The sequence below is a fragment of the Mixophyes fleayi genome, chromosome 2, assembly GCF_038048845.1.
Source record: "Mixophyes fleayi isolate aMixFle1 chromosome 2, aMixFle1.hap1, whole genome shotgun sequence".
NCBI lineage: Eukaryota > Metazoa > Chordata > Amphibia > Anura > Limnodynastidae > Mixophyes > Mixophyes fleayi.
The window spans coordinates 180,449,972-180,469,752 of NC_134403.1; the positions used below are offsets into that span (position 1 = coordinate 180,449,972).

The 19,781-nt window shown below is 39.3% G+C and overlaps 1 protein-coding gene across 2 annotated transcripts in view; it reads left to right on the forward strand.

Moving 5' to 3' along the window:
* The window catches only part of LIG3 (DNA ligase 3), a 66,780-nt gene that overhangs the window by 6,834 nt on the left and 40,165 nt on the right, over positions 1-19,781 (forward strand). The window contains exons 6-21 of one of the 2 annotated variants that reach the window (XM_075195037.1): positions 204-370; positions 1,072-1,149; positions 1,895-2,054; positions 3,506-3,661; positions 3,840-3,971; positions 4,326-4,405; positions 4,483-4,570; positions 4,705-4,782; positions 5,905-6,028; positions 6,159-6,301; positions 8,445-8,519; positions 9,005-9,151; positions 9,687-9,879; positions 10,200-10,291; positions 10,444-10,509; positions 11,747-12,997. In XM_075195037.1, coding sequence (XP_075051138.1) covers positions 204-370; positions 1,072-1,149; positions 1,895-2,054; positions 3,506-3,661; positions 3,840-3,971; positions 4,326-4,405; positions 4,483-4,570; positions 4,705-4,782; positions 5,905-6,028; positions 6,159-6,301; positions 8,445-8,519; positions 9,005-9,151; positions 9,687-9,879; positions 10,200-10,291; positions 10,444-10,509; positions 11,747-11,983 — 2,016 coding nt within the window. In that variant the 3' untranslated portion in view covers positions 11,984-12,997. Of the gene's footprint in view, positions 1-203; positions 371-1,071; positions 1,150-1,894; positions 2,055-3,505; positions 3,662-3,839; positions 3,972-4,325; positions 4,406-4,482; positions 4,571-4,704; positions 4,783-5,904; positions 6,029-6,158; positions 6,302-8,444; positions 8,520-9,004; positions 9,152-9,686; positions 9,880-10,199; positions 10,292-10,443; positions 10,510-11,746; positions 12,998-19,781 lie in introns of those variants that run through there. The other variant, XR_012688019.1, reaches the window with a different exon arrangement.

Genomic DNA, 19,781 nt, shown 5'->3' on the forward strand with positions numbered 1-19,781 from the left:
AAATTGAGGATTGTGTCCATATTATTGTTATTTCTGGTCCTTTACAAAATTATATTGCAGTCTCAATTTTTATTTATGTATTAACAAGCTATATATTAGCTATTAAATTGTTTTATATAAGATCTCAAGCTTTGCGCTATTTCTGTATCCCTTTTTTTCACATCTTTTGATCATGTTGCCTAAAGTTATATATTTGTAATTAGGGAGATGTATCGGAGACTGTTCGAATCTTCTTTGAAGAGAGCAAATCCTTCCCACCCGCTGGAAAGAGTCTCCTGACAATCCATGAAGTAGATGACATTCTGAACCAGCTCTCACAGATGACCAAAGAAGAAGACCAGCAGAAAGTCCTGGAGGACATTGCATGCAGGTGATATATTTTATTATCTTTGGCTGGAGAAAAGTACATTTTTAATAATGTTGAATAAAAAGCCATTCTTGCATAAAGTACTCTAATCCCAGATCAACAACAAGATGTCTGTACACCCAAAGTGACCCTCAGCAGGAGAACAAATATAAACATTATATTTCTATTTAATTATTTTGTCTCTTTAAATTTAAAAATGTATTCTGGACTCCTTTCAATCTCCTGACCAGTATGATAAACAAGGTCCAATACACTTTATGTAACCAATTGTGTGTAATATTATGGGGCTGTCATATAGCTACTACTATATACATGAAGGTATGGAGATATACAGAGCCCAATAAATTGTTTTGAATGTGGTTGCTATAGTACTGTTGGTATGAATCCATATTTATGGGGGGACTTTTTTATATTGTGTGTGTGTGTGTATGATGGTTTGCAGGGAGATTATAGTGTTCCTTTAATACCAAAGGGCTATGTTTACTGAACTGCGGGTTTGAAAAAGTGAAGATGTTGCCCATAGCAACAAATCAGATTCTAGCTGCCATTTTGTAGAATGTACTGAATAACTATAACCTGGTTGCTATAGGCAACATCTCCACTTTATCAAACCCGCAGTTTAGTAAATATACCCTTTAGAGTGCAAAAGTGTCTTACTCAAAGTCCTGTAGTTAAACGGATCCATTCCACTGTTGTGTGTGCAGGTGTACGGCCAATGATCTTAAGTGCATAATTCGTCTGATTAAGCATGACTTGAAGATGAACTCTGGAGCCAAACATGTGTAAGTAATGTTTTTGAAGTTTTCTTCTTTTTTGCTTCTATAGAATACATTTTAAATATTATAAACTTCTGACAAAGTAGCATTGTCTACATGTGTTTAGCATCTTGAATCTTCTTGCGCTTAACCATGTTTTGCCAAGTTTAGCTTTAGACAGAGAGAGGGGAATGTGCTGGACCGTAAAATATCTGAAGCTATATCATTTAGTGCTATTGGGATAACTATAATGCGTGGTTTACTTCTGAAAGCAATTTTGATTGATATTGATAGAAGGCTTAGGGCCATTTAGATCCCCTTTTTCTAATAAGAAAAGGATTTATTTAATTACTACAATCTGTGGAGTATATTTAAATTTACAGGTACCAATTGTGAAATGGGAGTTGTTGGCTTTTAAGCTGATTAGCATTTCCAGAAATCCTGTTTATATGTGATATTCTTATTGGGAATTGGGATAGAACATTGCCTTTTTTAGGACACGTTGCTGGGGAAAATGTGTAAAAATGCATGAAAATGAATGTGCACTTTAGACATGGTTTAGTGGTGTGCTTTTGATGCATTTTTCATGTGCTTTTAACAATGCATTCTAGTATGGCACATGTTAACACGTGATAAATAGGTCATGGTGGGAACAATCCTATAGGAAACAATTTGCAGTATTTTACAAGCTGTGAACCATGTAATTGTATGTTCTTTCATGCTTGATGTATAGCAACAGTTTTGTAGGGAGTTGACATTTTCTTTATTGCAGACTTGATGCTCTTGATCCTAATGCATATGATGCATTCAAAGCCTCTCGTAATCTTGGGGATGTTGTAGAGCGTGTTCTGCGCAATCAGCAGCAGGCGCCAGGGCTGAAACGCACTCTTAGTGTACAGGCTTCCCTTATGACACCTGTTCAGCCTATGCTGGTAAGAACTGTATGCTCTTCTTATGAGTCCACATAAACTCGTACTTCAAGTGTGGAATATTCTATATCCATCTCTTCTTTCTAAACACCAAGCGAGAGGGTTTTTGGGTTATTTTTGTAAAATTTGTCGCAGAAATTGCCGGGATATACATTCTTGTGTAGCAGTAAAATGTCTGCTTTGTTGACATCCCATAGCCTCGTTGGTTGGATTTTTCATTTTGATTCTGGATTAAATCTTATGACACACGTAATCGTTTAGGAAATATAGTCCAGAGTTCGGTCAAAAGCAGAATAATATAGATGTTTGTTACAGTGGGCCTAATTCATTAAGGAAAGTTAAGCAAAAGTAAGCAAGTAAGGCAAAAATCATGTTGCATTGGAGGGGGAGGTAAATTTTAAATGTGATGGCAGATTTATAGTTAGGGTAGGGCATGTCCTAGATTAACTTTACATTTCAGTGTACAAATAAGCTATCAAGTATGTGTGCTAGATGAAATAACAGCCAGTATTTTCCTTATGTATAAAATATTAAACTCATTTGCACCCCTTGCATTGCAACATGGTTTTGTCCAGAAGACTTGAGCAAGAAAACTTACTAAATTTTTTGCTTAACTTTCCTTAATGAATCAGGCCCTGTATGTTCTGATTTGGTCTCCTGTACTGATGACCAAGCTGTTACATAGCTGTAATAGTCACTGCCCTCCTTTGCACGCAAAATTAACCGTTTTGGTTTTAGAAACCATGATCTAGTCATACATAATTATGTATTTTTTTTTCTCTTGAATAATGCACTGTTCTATAGTCGTAGTTTATTGAAAGCCTGTTGGGAATTGTGTGTGTGTGTGTGTGTGTGTGTGTGTGTAATGGTAAGTCTTAATTTCTGTCATGTCGTGCTGTTAGGCTTCGGAATCTTTATGTCGCACTAAACCATGTTTGACATATCAGTGTAGGCAACTGAGTACCACCCGCCACCATAACCTCTTTGAAAATCTTTATATATTACAAAGTGCTACTGAGCGCACAGAAAATGGCAGAAATATTCTCCTTTTTAGATAAAATTGTGATGTTTAAATGGGTAACAGAGATAAAGAAAATGTTTGCTGTAGAATGCATTATTATTGAAATGGCAGCTGATTGATGAAGCCAGTGACTCTGGATCAGGGCCGTAACTAGGGCTGCGCAACAGGGGCGACCGCCCAGGGCACAACGCTGAAGGGGGGCGCAATTTAGGAATATTTTAGGTTAATTTGGTTAAAATTGAGGGCTAGGGGGGCGGCATTTGTCTTTCTCGCCCAGGGCGCTAGAATTCTAAGTTACGGCTCTGCTCTGGATGTATGATCTCAGGAATATGACTGTTGTTTTAGGGGACTCTTATTGCATATCACACATGGACATCGAATAGTTTGTGCACGCTTTCTCTTTAAATAATTGCCCACGTTTTCTCCCTCTTAGGCTGAAGCTTGCAAATCTATAGAGTATGCCATGAAGAAGTGTCCAAATGGAATGTATGCAGAGATAAAGTATGATGGGGAACGAGTCCAAGTACACAAAAACGGTGATCACTTCAATTACTTCAGCCGGAGTCTCAAGCCAGTTCTTCCCCACAAGGCAATTCACTCTTTCTAACATGTTTTCTCTGTAAGGCCTGTTTGGGTCTTGTGTTTTCCAGCTTGTGTAAACAGCATTCTATTTTTGGCTTAGAACTGTCTTCATTATTCTATTGCTTGTGTCTTTTGCTTGTTTTGTTTGTTTAATTGTAGGATTGACTTTCTGACTTTGTTTATAGGTTGCTCATTTCAAAGATTATATTCCTAAAGCATTCCCAGGTGGTGACAGTGTTATATTGGACTCTGAAGTGCTGCTTATTGATACAAATACTGGAAAACCCCTTCCATTTGGAACATTAGGTGTTCACAAGGTATACTGTCTAGTGGTGTCTTTAATTTGTTATCTATTCAGGATACATAAGACGTCGGTCTTTTTTGGTTCTTTTCACAGTAAATGTACACGACGTATGTAGATGCTAAATAAATAAACTGTGTGCAGTTCATTACTGGTGTATATGGTGTATTTCTTTAGAGCCCTCAGACGGAATTTTACCTCTCATTTTAGAATGAGACCCTGTGATGCTAATGGTAGGAGCGTTTTTTTTGGGGGTTTTTTTCTGCAGTGTGGACCAATGTTCATGAGACTGCTTGAGAAATAAAGCTACAGAATTTAGATTTGTGAGTAATCTCAATGTATTTATGTTCAATTTTTTTTTTCTTTACAGAAAGCTGCTTTCAAGGATGCCAATGTATGCCTATTTGTCTTTGATTGCATATATTTTAATGGAGTTAGCTTAATGGACAGGTGAGTGTGACAACTTCATCTTGTGATACAGCTTTCTATTCCTATATCGCACTCACAAGTGCTCTTTCTCATCACAGGCCACTGAGTGAGAGACGAAAGTTTATACGTGACAACATGGTGGAAATCCCCAACCATATAATGTTCTCGGAGATGAAACATGTCACAGTGAGTGTCTTATCTGTGTATATCACTAGATTATTTGTTTTAATTTCACTTATACAAGATGATGTACCTACTGACACGTTTTAGTTAAAACTGACAAATGTATGTTCACACTTATAAATCTTCGCTCTTCCTAGAAAGCATCAGATCTTGCAGACATGATCACTCGAGTTATTCGGGAGGGTTTAGAAGGCCTGGTACTAAAAGATTTAAAGGTATGTATTGTCAGTTCAGATGTTCCCAATAAGCTCTGCACAATGGGAAAGAGAATTTGGTTCTTTACTGATTTCGTTTTTTTCTAATGTAAACAACTTTGTCATGTGCCTTTTTGAAAGTTTACTACAGCTTTATTAATAATGATATCACAATGTATTACTTGTGATACATTATATGTAAGTAGGCAATATTTCACTGTTTTGTTAACGTTTAGCAAGACATAAGAAAAGGAGTATCTTTGCACAGAGAACTCTACTGTTCTGCAAATTTACAGTTCATAATGTTATACAACCCTAACCAAGGTGTTGCAGCTCCCATTGGAAACCTATAGCAATCGTCCTTTCCCGTAGAGCGTGATATTCTCCTAGGTACTCGGATGCACCCTCCCTACCAGGTCTTATACTCGGTGCAAGTAGGAGTTTATCTTAGAAACCAGGTTGATAGGAGTTACGTAGGCTGGGCATAGTAGTACACCAGGTGGTATACACAGGATAACCAGTACCAATGCAAAAGGTCGAGGGCAGGCAGTGAACAACAATAACCATATGCAAGCTGAAAGGTCGAGGCTGGCAGGGAGCATGGATGGTTGAGAAACAAGCCAAGGATCGAGCGAGCGGAGAATATCCAGGGACATGCAGAAGGTCGGCAACAGGTAATCAAACAGCAAATATAGAACAAAGGAGCAGGTATAATGAGGTGCAGGAATAACCGTAACCGGCAGGGAGGCTAAGCCTGCACTGTTAAAGTAGAAAGGGCCAATCAGATTGCTCCATCAGGCGCAAGCCCCCCTGCAGCTACAGGTGATTGCAGTAACGAGACTACAGTCCCTGATCAAAGTATCCCAGCTGCTAGGCAACCAGCCGGGAAGGAGGGGGCAGAAAGCTCAACCGGAAACTGTCTCGGCTGCTTGGCAACAGTCAGAACAACCAGTCTGCTTGCGGCTGCTTACTGACAAGCCAACAGTGAAGGTGGTATCCTGGCTGCTCTGCAACAGTCAAAAAGGAAGGTATTTAGAGTGAGCTGTGTAATTTGTTTTATGCATGAATTCTTGTATTTGTATTGTAAATCGGTAAATACCACACAAACACACTGTATCATCTTGGCATTCTTCCCTCTTTCAGTCAACCTATGAACCTGGAAAGCGACATTGGCTAAAGGTGAAGAAGGATTATTTGAATGAAGGTGCTATGGCTGATACGGCCGATCTTGCAGTATTGGGGGCATTCTATGGGAAGGGAGCAAATGGTTAGTGATCCTAGAAACATTTTCCCTCTATTGTTATTAATAAATAGCTACAATGTCAGTTGTCACATTTCTGCTTGCTTTTGGCTAATATGGATTTGTTTTTTTTATTTTATTTAAATATTCACCTTAGGTGGCATAATGTCTATCTTCCTTATGGGATGCTATGACCCGGAGACCCGCAAGTGGTGCACGGTGACAAAGTGCTCAAGTGGTTATGATGATGCCACCCTTGCACGTTTACAAAATGAGCTGGACATGGTGAAGATCAGTAAGGTTAGATACTTTGAATTGGGGTATACAATGGGGGTTATGGCACTCTGTCGTACCTAGTGTGTAAAATGTTTTCATGGATTCCTTGTTGACTTACTACCACCAGTAGCACTTTCTCAAAGTCTTGACATGTGTGCTGTTACATTATAAAATGGACAAAACTTTAAGATAGCACTTGACCAAAAGAGTGTTCCTAGCATAAAAGTTTGTACTGGAAATAGACTAGACCAGGGTTTCCCAAACCCAGTCCTCAGGGCTCCCCAACAGTGCAGGTTTTCTGGATCACATGTGACATAATTAGGACCACCTGTGGATCTGTTACAATGTGTCAGTCAGTAATGAATACACCTGTGCTCCAGCAAGGAGATATGGAAAACCTGCACTGTTGGGGAGCCCTGAGGACTGGGTTTGGGAAACCCTGGACTAGACCATAGGGCTCATCAGCAAGAAGTGTCAGATCTATGGCAACAAACACCAGCAATTGGTAATAATGGATGCCTTTTATATTTGGACTGTTAGCACGTTTTGTTTCTATTATAGCAGTGAGCCTTTTTAATTTGTTTTCGGTCTGTAAAAAAAATAAAAATTGAACGTTCATCAAATTGCGAGGAAATTTTCTCTTTAGGCCACTCCACAAGTTTTCAAAGTGATGGAGGTCTGGGCAGTCTTATGTCATTCCAAGATTTTGATATTTCTTGGTTGATTTGCTTTGGATTGTTCTGTTTAAAGGCAAAACTCCCCTCTGCTTTCTGACAGAGGCCAGAAGGTTTCATGACAAAATATATTGCTATTCATTATGCCCTCTATTCTTACTAGAGCCCATGTCCTAACTGTAGAAAAGTAGACCCAAAGCACGACGCTGCCACCACCATGCTTCACAGTAGATATGGTGTTCTTTGGGTGGTGAACTGACATTCCTGCATAGTTTGGGGTAATTGAATGATTTTGTTTTTTTTTTTGCAAAACTTCGATTAGATTGGATGTACTTTTATTGTGGGAAATGGCTTCTATTTTGGCACTCTACCTAGGGCAGCACAGTGACTTAGTGGCTAGCACTTCGGCCTCACAGCACTGGGGTCAGGTGTTCGATACCTGACCATGGCCTTATCTGTGTGGAGTTTGTATTTTCTCCCTGTGTTTGCGTGAGTTTCCTCTGGGTGCTCCACTTTCCTTCAAAAATCATACCAGTAGGTTAATTGGCTGCTATCAAATTGACCAGAGGCTGTGTGTGTGTGTGTGTGTGTGTGTGTGTGTGTGTGTGTGTGTGTGTATGTTAGGGAATTTAGACACTAAGCGCCAACGGGGCAGTTACTGATGTGAGCGAGTTCTCTGTACAGCGCTGCGGAATTAGTAGCACTATATAAATAGCTGCTGATGGTGATAGCCTATAATGTTAAATGCAAGGAGTGACCAGTTCGTAACAAAAATTCCTTCAGCTTCTTTGATGTTGCAGTAGGCCTCTTGAACGCCTCTGACTTGTCTGCTTGTCCTGTCATTCTATTTGGAAGGACTCCTTTTGGAAGGACTCCTGATCTGAGCAATGTCCCAGTTGTGCCACATTTTCTCCATTTTTATTGTTTATAGTCTTCAGTATTCCATGTGTTGACATGTAATGTCTTTGGAATGCTTTAATACTCTTCTGATTGGTACCTTTAAACAATGATATTCCATAGATGTTTTGAAATCTCCTTGCAGATCCTGGCTATCCCTGTAGGATGTAACTAAGAAAACTGCAAGGAAATCCTACAGGAACAGCTGATCTTTATTTGGAGTTAATCACAATCACTTTCATTGCTGGCAGGTCCTTGGATTGCTATTTATATTTGGTTGTATTTGGGCATTTAACTTTTTGATATAGGAAGATTCTTGATTATGGACTGGTCATTTGTTTAGAATTTCTATCAACAATACATTTGTATTGGTTTATGGATTTATCTTATTGAACTCAAACAGAAATCATATGCGAAACAAATTGAAATTGTATGTATTAATTTTAAAATGTTCTTATACTTTGTATACCTTTTTTTTTTGATTGACGTTTTTAAATGTTATTCCTGGTTTAATGCTGGAATATAGCTTATTGTTTTAATTGTGGTCAACATCAGGTAACTTAGAAATAAGATAATTTTTGCCTTCCCTTTTCCAGGACCCATCCAAAATCCCTTCATGGTTGAAAATCAACAAGAACTATTACCCAGACTTCCTTATAAGAGATCCCGAGGTAAAGTCCACCAATTTATCATACAATACTGACCTGAAAATAAAGTCTGTATACCTAGTTATTGAAACTAACTAAAAAATTAGTCTAGCAAGATATTGATTTTAATATAGTAGTAGACTTTTTAAAGCACCACTTAATCTGTGGTGTGTATGGTCACAAAACCGATTAGTGGATATGGTTTTCTCCTCCCTGTTCAGATATGATGCAAGCTATTAGCAAGTGTATGTTGAATAGTTATAGTATGTGCAGATATGTAGAACTCTGAATGACAAATTGGCTGCAGATTGATTATTTTGCTAAAAAAAAAGGTCTGAACTACACGTGTTTTGCTATAATGCTGTAATCCATGATTCTTTATTGGTGGAATGCTAGTAATATTGATGAAAACCAAAGGACATTACTACTGGAACAAGTATACAGAATAGAGCTGTATTTTACAAAGTTTACTAAAGTATTGCGTATATTTCATATCAATCTGTTTACAGGAAGCTCCTATTTGGGAGATCACTGGAGCAGAGTTTTCCAAAGCGGAGGCTCACACAGCTGGTGGGATTTCCATTCGCTTCCCGCGTTGTACCCGCTTCCGTGATGACAAGGACTGGAAGACTGCCACCACTTTACAGCAGCTAAAGGTGAGAACAGGGGAGCTATGTACTTGTAAATTTTATGGCATGCACAAGTGAAAGAGTCATCTTTCAGTCAATCTTTTTTTTTTTTTTTTTTCTTTTTTCTATTTTACAATTTCTATCTGCTATTTTGCATTATGTTAGTCCGATAACTAGGTAGATAGCTTGGAATCACTTTGTAATATCGACACTCAAATCCCTATCGGGATGGTGTGATTGCAGCGATGTGTGTGTATAACTGCACGATGCAGTGATCAGAAAATAGTACTGTAATGGTAAATTAAAATTGTGGCATAACCATAATAGTACCTGTATTTATGGACTGTTACTTTGAGTTTTGTTTTTTTTTGTGTTTTTTTTATTCAATTTAGGAGTCAGGATATAACTCCATAGTCTAGGTGCCATCATGTGCTACATCAAGTACAACTTTACAAGTAGCGCTGTTCGTACCTTAATTATAATTATATCAAGCTTCAATTATTCTGACACCTATCTGTTATATAACCTGTGCTTATGATAATTGTATTGCTCTTCCTTTCAGGAGCTTTATCGAGTCTCTAAGGAGAAATCTGATTTTACGATCACTGCTACATCCTCTCAAGATGAGGAAGGCTCATCTGAGAATGGCAGTCGCGAGAATGAAGGAAACTCAAGACCACCAACTCCAAGCGGCTCTGTGAAAGCACCCAAAACATCAACGTCAAAGTCACCTGGGAAAGAAAAAAGAAATGACAGTAAGGGTTTTACTGCTTTGTAAATCTTACTTTGCTATAGATGTGCTTGCTTTAAATATCTGCTTTAATGATTAATTTTATGCAAGCAGCAATTGAGCTTTTTCAAGTATAGATGTTTGAAGGGGGAAGGGGTGACAAGAGACTGAAAATCCAAGGTACCTTATTTCAGTTGGTAGCAATGTTTACTGTACCTGAGCAATTATCTTACACGGAACAGGTTCTATCTAGATCACATTGTACTTTTATTCTCCGGTTCATAGACACATGAGCCAGCAGACGGCAGTGAGTTATGACTTTGTTTTCATTGTGTACTTCTCTAGGTGGTAAAACTCCACAGCCTAGGAAAAAGGAACAGCCGCCTAAAGCAGCCAAGAGAAAACCGGCATCACCTGTGCTGGTAGAGAGTAAGAAGGTGAGCAGTTAATCCATGCGACTGTATAATGTTGTTCTTACTTAATGAGCATCTTGCTTTTCCACAACCATCTTTGACCGATCTTGTCCTGAAGCAAATCATTTTCAATGTTTGTTCCTTAAATTTACAAGGCAATTCCTGCTTCTCCACAGGCTAAAATGTCCACGATTAGCCCCAGCAATGGGCACAATGTGACTCCATCTCTATCCACCCCTAAGGTAAGAAACTGTTATGCCTATACCAGTCATTCGCTCCATCCTGTGTTTATTATTCTGTCTGCTTGTATCACGTTAGATCTCTATTAGAGAGGGATGTATCAGTGAGGTGAGCAGAAGTTACAGCAGAGAATGGATTTTTTTTTTTTCTTTAATGAAGTTTGTTCAGTTCCTTATTCAGCCAGAGAAAAAAATATGATTGTATACCTAGCTACATGTGGAGTAACAATATAGAAATGACAGTAGGGTAAATGTCATCTGGGATAGAGATTCAGCTTGGCACGCAGACCGTTGCAGTGCTGGGGCTAGATTTGATAATGTGTCTGGTTTGTTTCTAATAGGAGATACATATTAATGAACATAGATACAATACAAAAGACCATCTTATAAGATACTTTTGCCCTATTATCTCCTATATCTGAAATACTAGAAGTATATTGAAATTTCTAAACTAATAGCGGACCATATATAAGGATGACTATTGTCCAGAGTATATAGCAGAGTACTCATGATAGCTATTTATGAGCTCAATCACTTCACGGATAGTGTTCTCTCATATAGGAGGGGGGGTATAATACCGTGGCAATATTACCGCATTACCAGAGTACTCAACGTAACACTTTAATGAGCCCAACCACTAGCTATAAAACTATATCAATAAAGGGTACAGATTATTAACCCTTTAAGACCCTGATCTACACATTATTAGAAAGAACGGCGCGTACTAGCATTTATTGCTAGTTTTAACAGTTCTTTATCAACTATTCATTGGCTCTATTCATAATCAACAATTTTAATATTTCACTGCTACTGATTATTAGACACTTAAATTTTTAATGTATATCAATAAACTTTAAGATGTTTTATTATCAAGATATCCTAAGAGTGCCCTTAATCAAACACAATGGTTCTCTGTTGATATAATAAATGTCATCTGTATTAGGGAGAGAACAGATAAAATGAGAAAACTAATATTTGGAAGAGTACTGAATATTATTCAGTATTTTGTCTTGTCTGGTTTTCCCCTTAGAATCTAGACACTCTCCCACCCTCCTCTCCTCTCCACAATACAGGTATTGCCTATAGCAGAATTCTTCAGGACCCAGAGACTGAGGAAGTCAAATATTCATTGTTGGGGATTAAACATGATTTCTTTTTTTTAACAAGAAACATCTTAAAATGATTGCCCTGTATCTCTTTATCAATAACAACTATGCTGCTATGTAATGTCTGTCCTTAGACTCTTCTGGATATATTCACTGGGGTGAGGCTTTATCTTCCTCCTACACTTGAAGATTTTGCAAAACTGCGACGTTACTTCATTGCCTATGATGGTGATCTTGTCCCAGAATTTGATGTCTCTTCTGCTACACATGTGATGGGTGACACTCCTGAGTGTGCTGAAGTTGCAAAACGTGTAACCCCACAATGGATTTGGGAATGCATCAGACGCCGGAGACAAGTGGCACCTTGCTGATGACGATAGCAGTGATCTAATATACCCTAACGAGAGCTGACATGAGCTTGTTTACACTGTAATGTTTACAGAACTGGTTAAAGTAGGACTCGATAATAGCTGATCCAGGACTTACAATTATTTTAGTGTATGGAACGAACTAGGCAATCTTTCTAGCGATCAAATGTCGTCTTTTAATAATGGTTTCATTGCAGATGTATAACTGCAGTTACTGGTTGTGCCCAACTCTGAACCTACTCCTGTAGCTTTCCAATCCTATGTCTACCCAAAACAGCTTGGGTAAGACTAGCCTTCTCTATCTCCTTTTTTTTTTTTTTTTTTTAAACAAACAAATACCTGTTATACAGTTCTGTAAATCTGTGCTTCATTGTCCCCAATGGAACATGTATTTCTGTTTTTACCCTTTGATTTATACTCTGTTTTGCAAAATGAACTTTGTTTTCAAAGAAAGGAAAAAGTAGTATGTGAACACTATTGCTTTTACATCATTTGATGTACTTGGTCATTTTCAGACTTGGACAATAGCTACTGAATGAACTTGTATGGCTTGGTCACACCTGTCTGCTTTTAGTTGGCATGAGTCAATGGAGCTATTTCCACCATTGCGTTCTAAAATTTTAAAGGCAGCTCTAACATTTTAGAACACAGGACAACTTATGACTTATGCGTGTCAATACAATAGATTGTATTGGTGATAGCATCGCGCATGAAAGTGTATATAAAATATTAAGCGCACGCTTTCATGGGTTTTTACTAATTTTCTCCAGCACATATGTGTGAATGGATCCTTAATACATCTGCATTTATGTTGGCCAGCTACTGCTAAATACTTTCCCTTGCTTACATTAAGAACAATTGGGCTATTCTTTCTAAACCTTTCCAAGTTCTATCAAAAGACATGAACAGAAATCCATTTTTTTTTCCCCCCCCCTTTCTTTTAATGTGCCAGAGTGATGTGCTATTACAGAGCATGTATAGTATCTATATGGACGTATTAAAAACTTGAATACTTTTGAGATGTATATTTTCTTCAGTAAAGAGAATACCTACCAGATTTGGTAGACTTGTATTCAAATACATAAATTATTGCAACTCCTTTTGAAGTCTGCATTTTGTACTGAAACCAGCTGATGAGCTGGGTGTTTATCTGACTTCAGTGCTGGAAGAGGTTAGCTTTGTGTTGCTGTGAAGTTGTACCTCCACCTGCACACTGCTCTGTCGCTGTTATTGCATCTTTCTGCTTGTCTATCTGGTTCTTGTACTTTTTTGCTTAAATCATTTTTCTGGCACACTTCTGATTTTCTTGATTATAGGTTACAGCACATGTTTCCTGGGCATCCGTTTTCATTTATGTCCACAACTTATCTTCAGGTATGGAATATTTAGTCCTATTGTAGCTTATGCTTGAGAGCAATGCAGTTTACATGGAAACTACACCAGTTATGAAGTAGGCTCGTGGTAGCATGAGTCCAAAGACTTGTGACACACTGGTGCTTATGTCCATTGTACAGAGCGGTTTAAAAGCCTTGTAAACTTAGTCAGTCTTTTAATATCACATTAAGGGGCATATTCAATTAGGATTCCGGTCCGCGGAAAGTGCACAGTATTGCTAGTAATACAGTACAGATTTTCGTACGCAACCCTATGGGGTGCGAACGAAAATCCACGTTATTGCGGTACCGTGGATTAACTTTGCGGCGCGATCCCGAAACATAATTGAATATGCACCTAAGTGTATTAACTCTTGTATAACTGACAAATGGTACATACAATGAAAGGCTTTTAGTCAACATTTCCAAGTTTACTAGATGTAGCAGGGTTTTGTTTATGGAGAGAAACTGAATTTTTATTAGGGCACAATATTAACAATGAGGTGTATAACTTTTTGCATTATAGATGACTTTATGTTGCTACTATACTTTCAAGACTGGCACAATAAAATGATATAATTGTAGTGAACAGCAAAGTTACCTTTGGGTAAAGAGGCTGTCTGCTTCTAGCCCCTTTCACTAAAAACCTGCCTCTCCTTGCAGCAAAAAACAGGGCTCTTCCCTTTTTTTTTTTTAATGCTCATCCAGAGCAAGGAGGACCATGTATTTGATGTGTGTTTTGAAACGATTTCAAATATAAATAATGGTGCGAGACAATATTTAGTTTAGGATCCACTGCAGTCTTTATTTTATTTGGGAGTGTGCCAAAACCGTAGATATCCATTTAAACATGTCTTCTTTTGGTGAAGAGGTCATTTGTGTAAATGACACCTTGAATCTTATAGGTGTCTGTTAAGCATACTACAGGTAAAATGCAATTGAGATATATAGATAGAGATATATTATATTCACACACACGCACGGGGTGTTTTTTGTTTTTTTTTAAAAGGGAATTTTTAAAACTTGTCATTTTGTATCCAGAGATCTTATGAGGTTGAAAGAAGCCCAATAAATGTGTATACATAAATTAAAACAGAAGTAAAAACATGAGGAGAACAATGGCAATGTTCCCTGTACAATTCTTAAAGCTGAAACAACTCTCGCTGCTATAAATGGTTGTACCTATTCAAATACTTACACTCTGTATAGACATGTTTGTTTTTTTTTAAAACAAAAAACAAAACTTTTATTTAATATGCTCTGCACCCCTCTTCCTTAAATGACACTTCATACATTTCCTGTGTGTAGAGAGCGAACAATTGAAAGGACTATATTCTATGACTATTTGTATTAAATCTGCATTCATCTGTGTTTTTCATCTGATTTACAAGCATTTAAATGTTGATTTCTATGGCAACATTCACATCTCACAATTGACAGTTTCCTGCATTGTTTTCCCCAGACAAAAATAAAAAAACAAACATTTCTCTTTCCTGCCATTAGGGGACACTGTGAAACATTGGTGTAGAGTAGATGGACTAGGAGTATGGCACTTTAAAATGAACCTCTTTGAACATACATTCCTCCCCTAATATACCCCTCCCACCTGGGATCACACTCTGTTTTAGTTAAAGTGCTAAGGAGTTGGGGCACTTTGTTTTGGGCTCCTGCCCATTTTAAATTAATTTTTTTTAACTTTTATTTACTTGAAGAGGAAACATGCATAATACAAACTGCACAGTCATATATATATATATATATTACATATATATATATATATACACACACACACACACACACACACACACACACACACACACACAATGTTTGCTCTTAGTTTTATGTGTTATATCAATGAGGAGGGGGAGAAGGATCAGCAAATTAAGGAAGGTGTTAGGAAGACAGGAGTGGTGGAGAAGGAAAGACAGAAAGAGAATAAAAAAATGTTAATGATAGTATGTGTATGCCAGGGTCAAACGTCCCATGCAATTAAAAAAATAAATAAATCAATCAACAAGGACAAGGTTCCTACCCTCTGTGTACCGCACCCAGTCCGGGGGCTCTGGAGGTGGCCCAAAGCCTATGTTCTAATAGTGGGGGGAAGCTGAAGAGGGGTGGCAACTGCGTCTTGTAAGTACCATGGGGCCCACACCTTGTTGAATTTATGGGGATTGTATGTAATACTGTCCATCCTTGCAACATGCCATATGTAATTTCTGCACAGAGGGGGGATTAGGGTCTTTACAATGTTTGGCTATTTGAGATTTAGCAGCTGCCAGTATATGAGAGAGAAGCTTGTTGGAGGGGCGCTCTCATTAGGTATGGTGTGAGAAAGAAGGATTGACCAAGGGTCTTTATCAATATGTTGTTCTGACAACTCCTAGACAGCTTGTCTGGGGTATATAGTACCACCTATAGTATAATTTGTCTGCCGTTTCCTTGGCAATCTCCTCCCTGACCTCCTCACAACCAGATTCATCTGGAGGGGGCCCTAGATCCTTCTCCCATTCCCAAAGATCATCCCTTTAGTCAGTGGGGTATGGAGACACATGCTCAAAAAAAAAAAAAAGTGAGGGTCCGGAAAGCTAAAGAGGGAAGGACATAGCGTAGGAGCTATAAATATTCAAAGAAATGCAGACGAAAAGGTTCAAACTTGTGATAAAGCTTCAACAAAGAGGCCCAAGTTCTATTGACAACCAGGTCCGAAACCACCCAAATTACTGCGCATAACCAGTGCTTAAATTGCTATGACGAATTACCTGGAGGGAAGCGTGGGTTGCTCCAGAGAGGAGTCAGAGGGAAAATAAGGAAGGATATATTAAAGTAATTTTATCGTTTTCAAATAAGCATTGTCTAAGTGAAGTTTTATGTTTCCAAAGCACAAAGTAATTTATTTTAGCAGATGCAAAATTTAGCAGTTCATAACATAATTATCATACAGTACAGCCAATACCAAATATAAATGTATACATACCGCTGCGCCCTTCGCTGGTACCAGCTTACAGTACTTTACTCCAGAATACTGTGGTCAGAGAATGACTGACTTGGTACCAGCTAGAGTTGTATTATATACACTCAGAGTTAGAGAAAACCATGTAGATGATGTAGCTTGCTTCTATTGGTCCAGGTTTCAGGAAGGTTCAGTGTACTGCAGGTCAAAGGCCAGTTCAAACCAAAATATCCAAAGGTGGGGGTCATTTCTCCAGGGGATGTGCTCCGACTTTCCCTCCAAGAATCCAGTTTCAACTAGTCTATTAGCATATTACAGTTCACTTTAAACATTTATTCCCTAACAACAATAACTAGAGTATGCAATGAGCGATCTCTTCGGCGAATGAACCGGACAGCTGCTGATGAATAGGGGATTAAAATGATACTAAACATGACACAGTTCCTGAAACCTGAATCTTAAATAACATTAAAGTGTACATATAATCATAATATAAACTAATAATAAACTAAATACTATCTGTTCATAAATCACTGTGGAATGGAATATAAATATGAAATATATAAATAACTAAATGTTAGAGTGCGAGTGTGTGCATGCGTATTTTACAGCATGATTGCGCCATGCCACATGTTACATGGCATACTGATCGCAATCGCACGGTAAAACAATATTAACCAATATACTTTTGTTCATCCAATTATACGACTTCGACAGACAATTTGTGTTTGACCCGACATGCATCCCATTGCATAACATACTGGTAGGTTAATTGGCTGCTATCAAAATTGACCCTAGTGTGTGTGTCTGTCTGTCTATGTTAGGGAATTTAGACTAAGCTCCAATGGGGCAGGGACTGATGTCAATGAGTTCTCGGTACAGGGCTGCAGAATTAGTGGCGCTATATAAATAACTGATGATGACAGGGACAGACAACATTTGAGAGATTGGATGGAGGAAGCCTCTGGGGGTCTGTCTACTTTAGGGAGGCCCCAAAGGGATACCATGGAAGCGACCCCTAAGAAGTGAGTTTCCAAGTTCACCTATGCTCTAGTCTGGTGGGGACATGGGTAACCGCAACCTGGGTCACATGGGATGCCAAGTAATATCCGGGAAAACCACTACCTCCCCAAGCCCTGGGCTTCTTGAACACTGCTATGGAGACTATAGGGGGCTTGCCATACCATACAAATTGAAGAAAAGAGAAGTGCAAATCCTAAAACACAGTCTGGCACTTTCACCGGCAGAGTCTTGAAAATGAACAGGAGTTTAGGGATCAGGTTCGTCTTAACAGCGATGATCCTCCGCAGCCATGATATGATATAGCTCCTCTATATCTCTAGGTTGTTTGATTTTAGGAAGGGTGGGGTGTCACTGTTGTCTTGGCCGAGCTGTAGATCCCCAGACTCTGCTGGATATGATGATGCTCACTCACGGGCGCGGATTCTAACACGCCAAAACAGGTGGTTTAAATAGCGCTCCATGATCCTGTGGCTAATGAGGGAAGAGAGGAGGTTTCAAAGGAGGACCGCGGTTCGCACATGTGCAGTTCTGACTGCAAGATGCTTCCCTTAGTGAAACGGATGCCACGATATGCCGGTATCACCGCCTGCGAGAAGGTACAGACGCTGGTACCCGTATGCGGGGCCGGAGCGTGACGGAGATTTTCCCGGTATAACCCATCACAGAAAGAGGTCATATAGATTCCTAGATACTATTTTTTTTTTTTTTTTTCTGCCAGCACAAAGCAGAAGCAGCCTGCAGGCCTGTCCTGAGTGAAAGGGGATCTAGAGGAAAATGACCCTCCGATTTAGTAAAATTAATTTTTTATCCTGACGGGACGCCATACTTCATGAGTCTATATACAGCGGGCAGAGGATTATGTTGTCCCCAAAGAGGGACACTTTAAATTCCAGAGGTCACACCACCACACCTGTTAACTCCGCTGTCTGCCGGATCATTGCCGCCAAGGACTTCTATAACGATTGCGAAGACTGGTGGTGATAGGGGGCATCCCCTGCCAAGTCCTAAGGGAAAGTGGAGCCGTTAACCAAAAACCCTAGCTGCTAGAGAATCATAAAGGGCGAATACCCCTGTCAGGAATTTAGCAGAGAAGCCATACACCTTCAAGACATGAAACATAATGTCCCGTGAAATCCGGTCGAATGCCTTCTCTGCGTCCAGGGAGAGCAACGTGGCCGGGAGACGTCTCTAGTTGATTATTTGGACTAGGTCTATTGCATGACGGGTATTATCCCTAGACTGACGACCTGGGATTAATCCCACCTGATCGTAGTGGATCCAGAAGAACTGTTGAAACTGGTGGCCAGGATCTTTGCATATATCTTAACATCTACATTAAGGAGGGAGATTGCACAAAGTCCTATTGCTAGGGTCCTTCCCTTATTTATGTATGACTAGAATGCGTGCTTCCAACATCGATTTGCGGAAAGAGTCGCCGTCCAAAACAGCATTGAACAGGGTGTGGAGGTGGAGGACAAAGGGCTGGGAGAAGCATCTGTAGTAGGCTGCAGTGAAGCAGTCTGGGCCCGGGGCCTTAGAGGTCTTTTGTGCCTTGATAATTGCCAGTATTTTCTATGTCATAAACGCCTGTACTATATCATAGAGGTGAGCAGAAATGGGGGAATGGATGAACCAGACCTTTGCATGTATGTGAGCTGCCCGGGGCTTCAGGGACAGATCGCGGCTGAGAAAGACCATGTCTATTTACGAATAGGTGCTGTGGACCTGGGAGTTAAACGTGTAGTCTTAGGAGGAGGGTTCTCCAAGAATCAAAGAGAATATGGTGAGAGAAGAGGGACACCAAAGCCTTGGATTTATGGGACTACGAGTCGCTGGCATGTGGAGCCAGATTGGACAACCTATCAATAATATCATCTACTACACCATTAAAGTCCCCTGCCATAATCACTTCTCGCTGTAGACCTGAGAGAGCAAGGTGTCTAGAGCAGTGAAAAAAGAATGTTGTTTTTGATTCGGGGCATACAAGTTAACTAGAGTCCATAGGGTATTGAATTTTCCCACTAGGATTAGAAAGCGACCATCAAGGTCAGAGCGGGACATCAACAGATCTAACGTTACATGGGAGGCAAAGAGGGTAGCAACACCCAGTTTTTTTCAAGCATGGAAAGTAGAGGGGTACAATCTAGACTTCAATTCCGGATGTGAGTGACAAATAAAGTGTGTCTCCTAAAGAAAGACTATGTCAGCCCTATTTGAATGTAAGATAAAGAGTTGTGCATTTTTGTGGGCTATTCAAACCTTTGATGTTCTAAGAGAAGATCCTAAAATCCAGGGGGAGGTTGAAAACTGGACGCCCCAGGTCCCCCAGCGTTGACGTATTAGGGGTTTGTGAAAAGATATTTATTTCTATCACTAGATGGAAGTAATGAATCACAGAGCAGCCAAGGTCTGATGGCGAGCCTTGTTTAGAGGACAATTAACCTCTGTAAGCCAG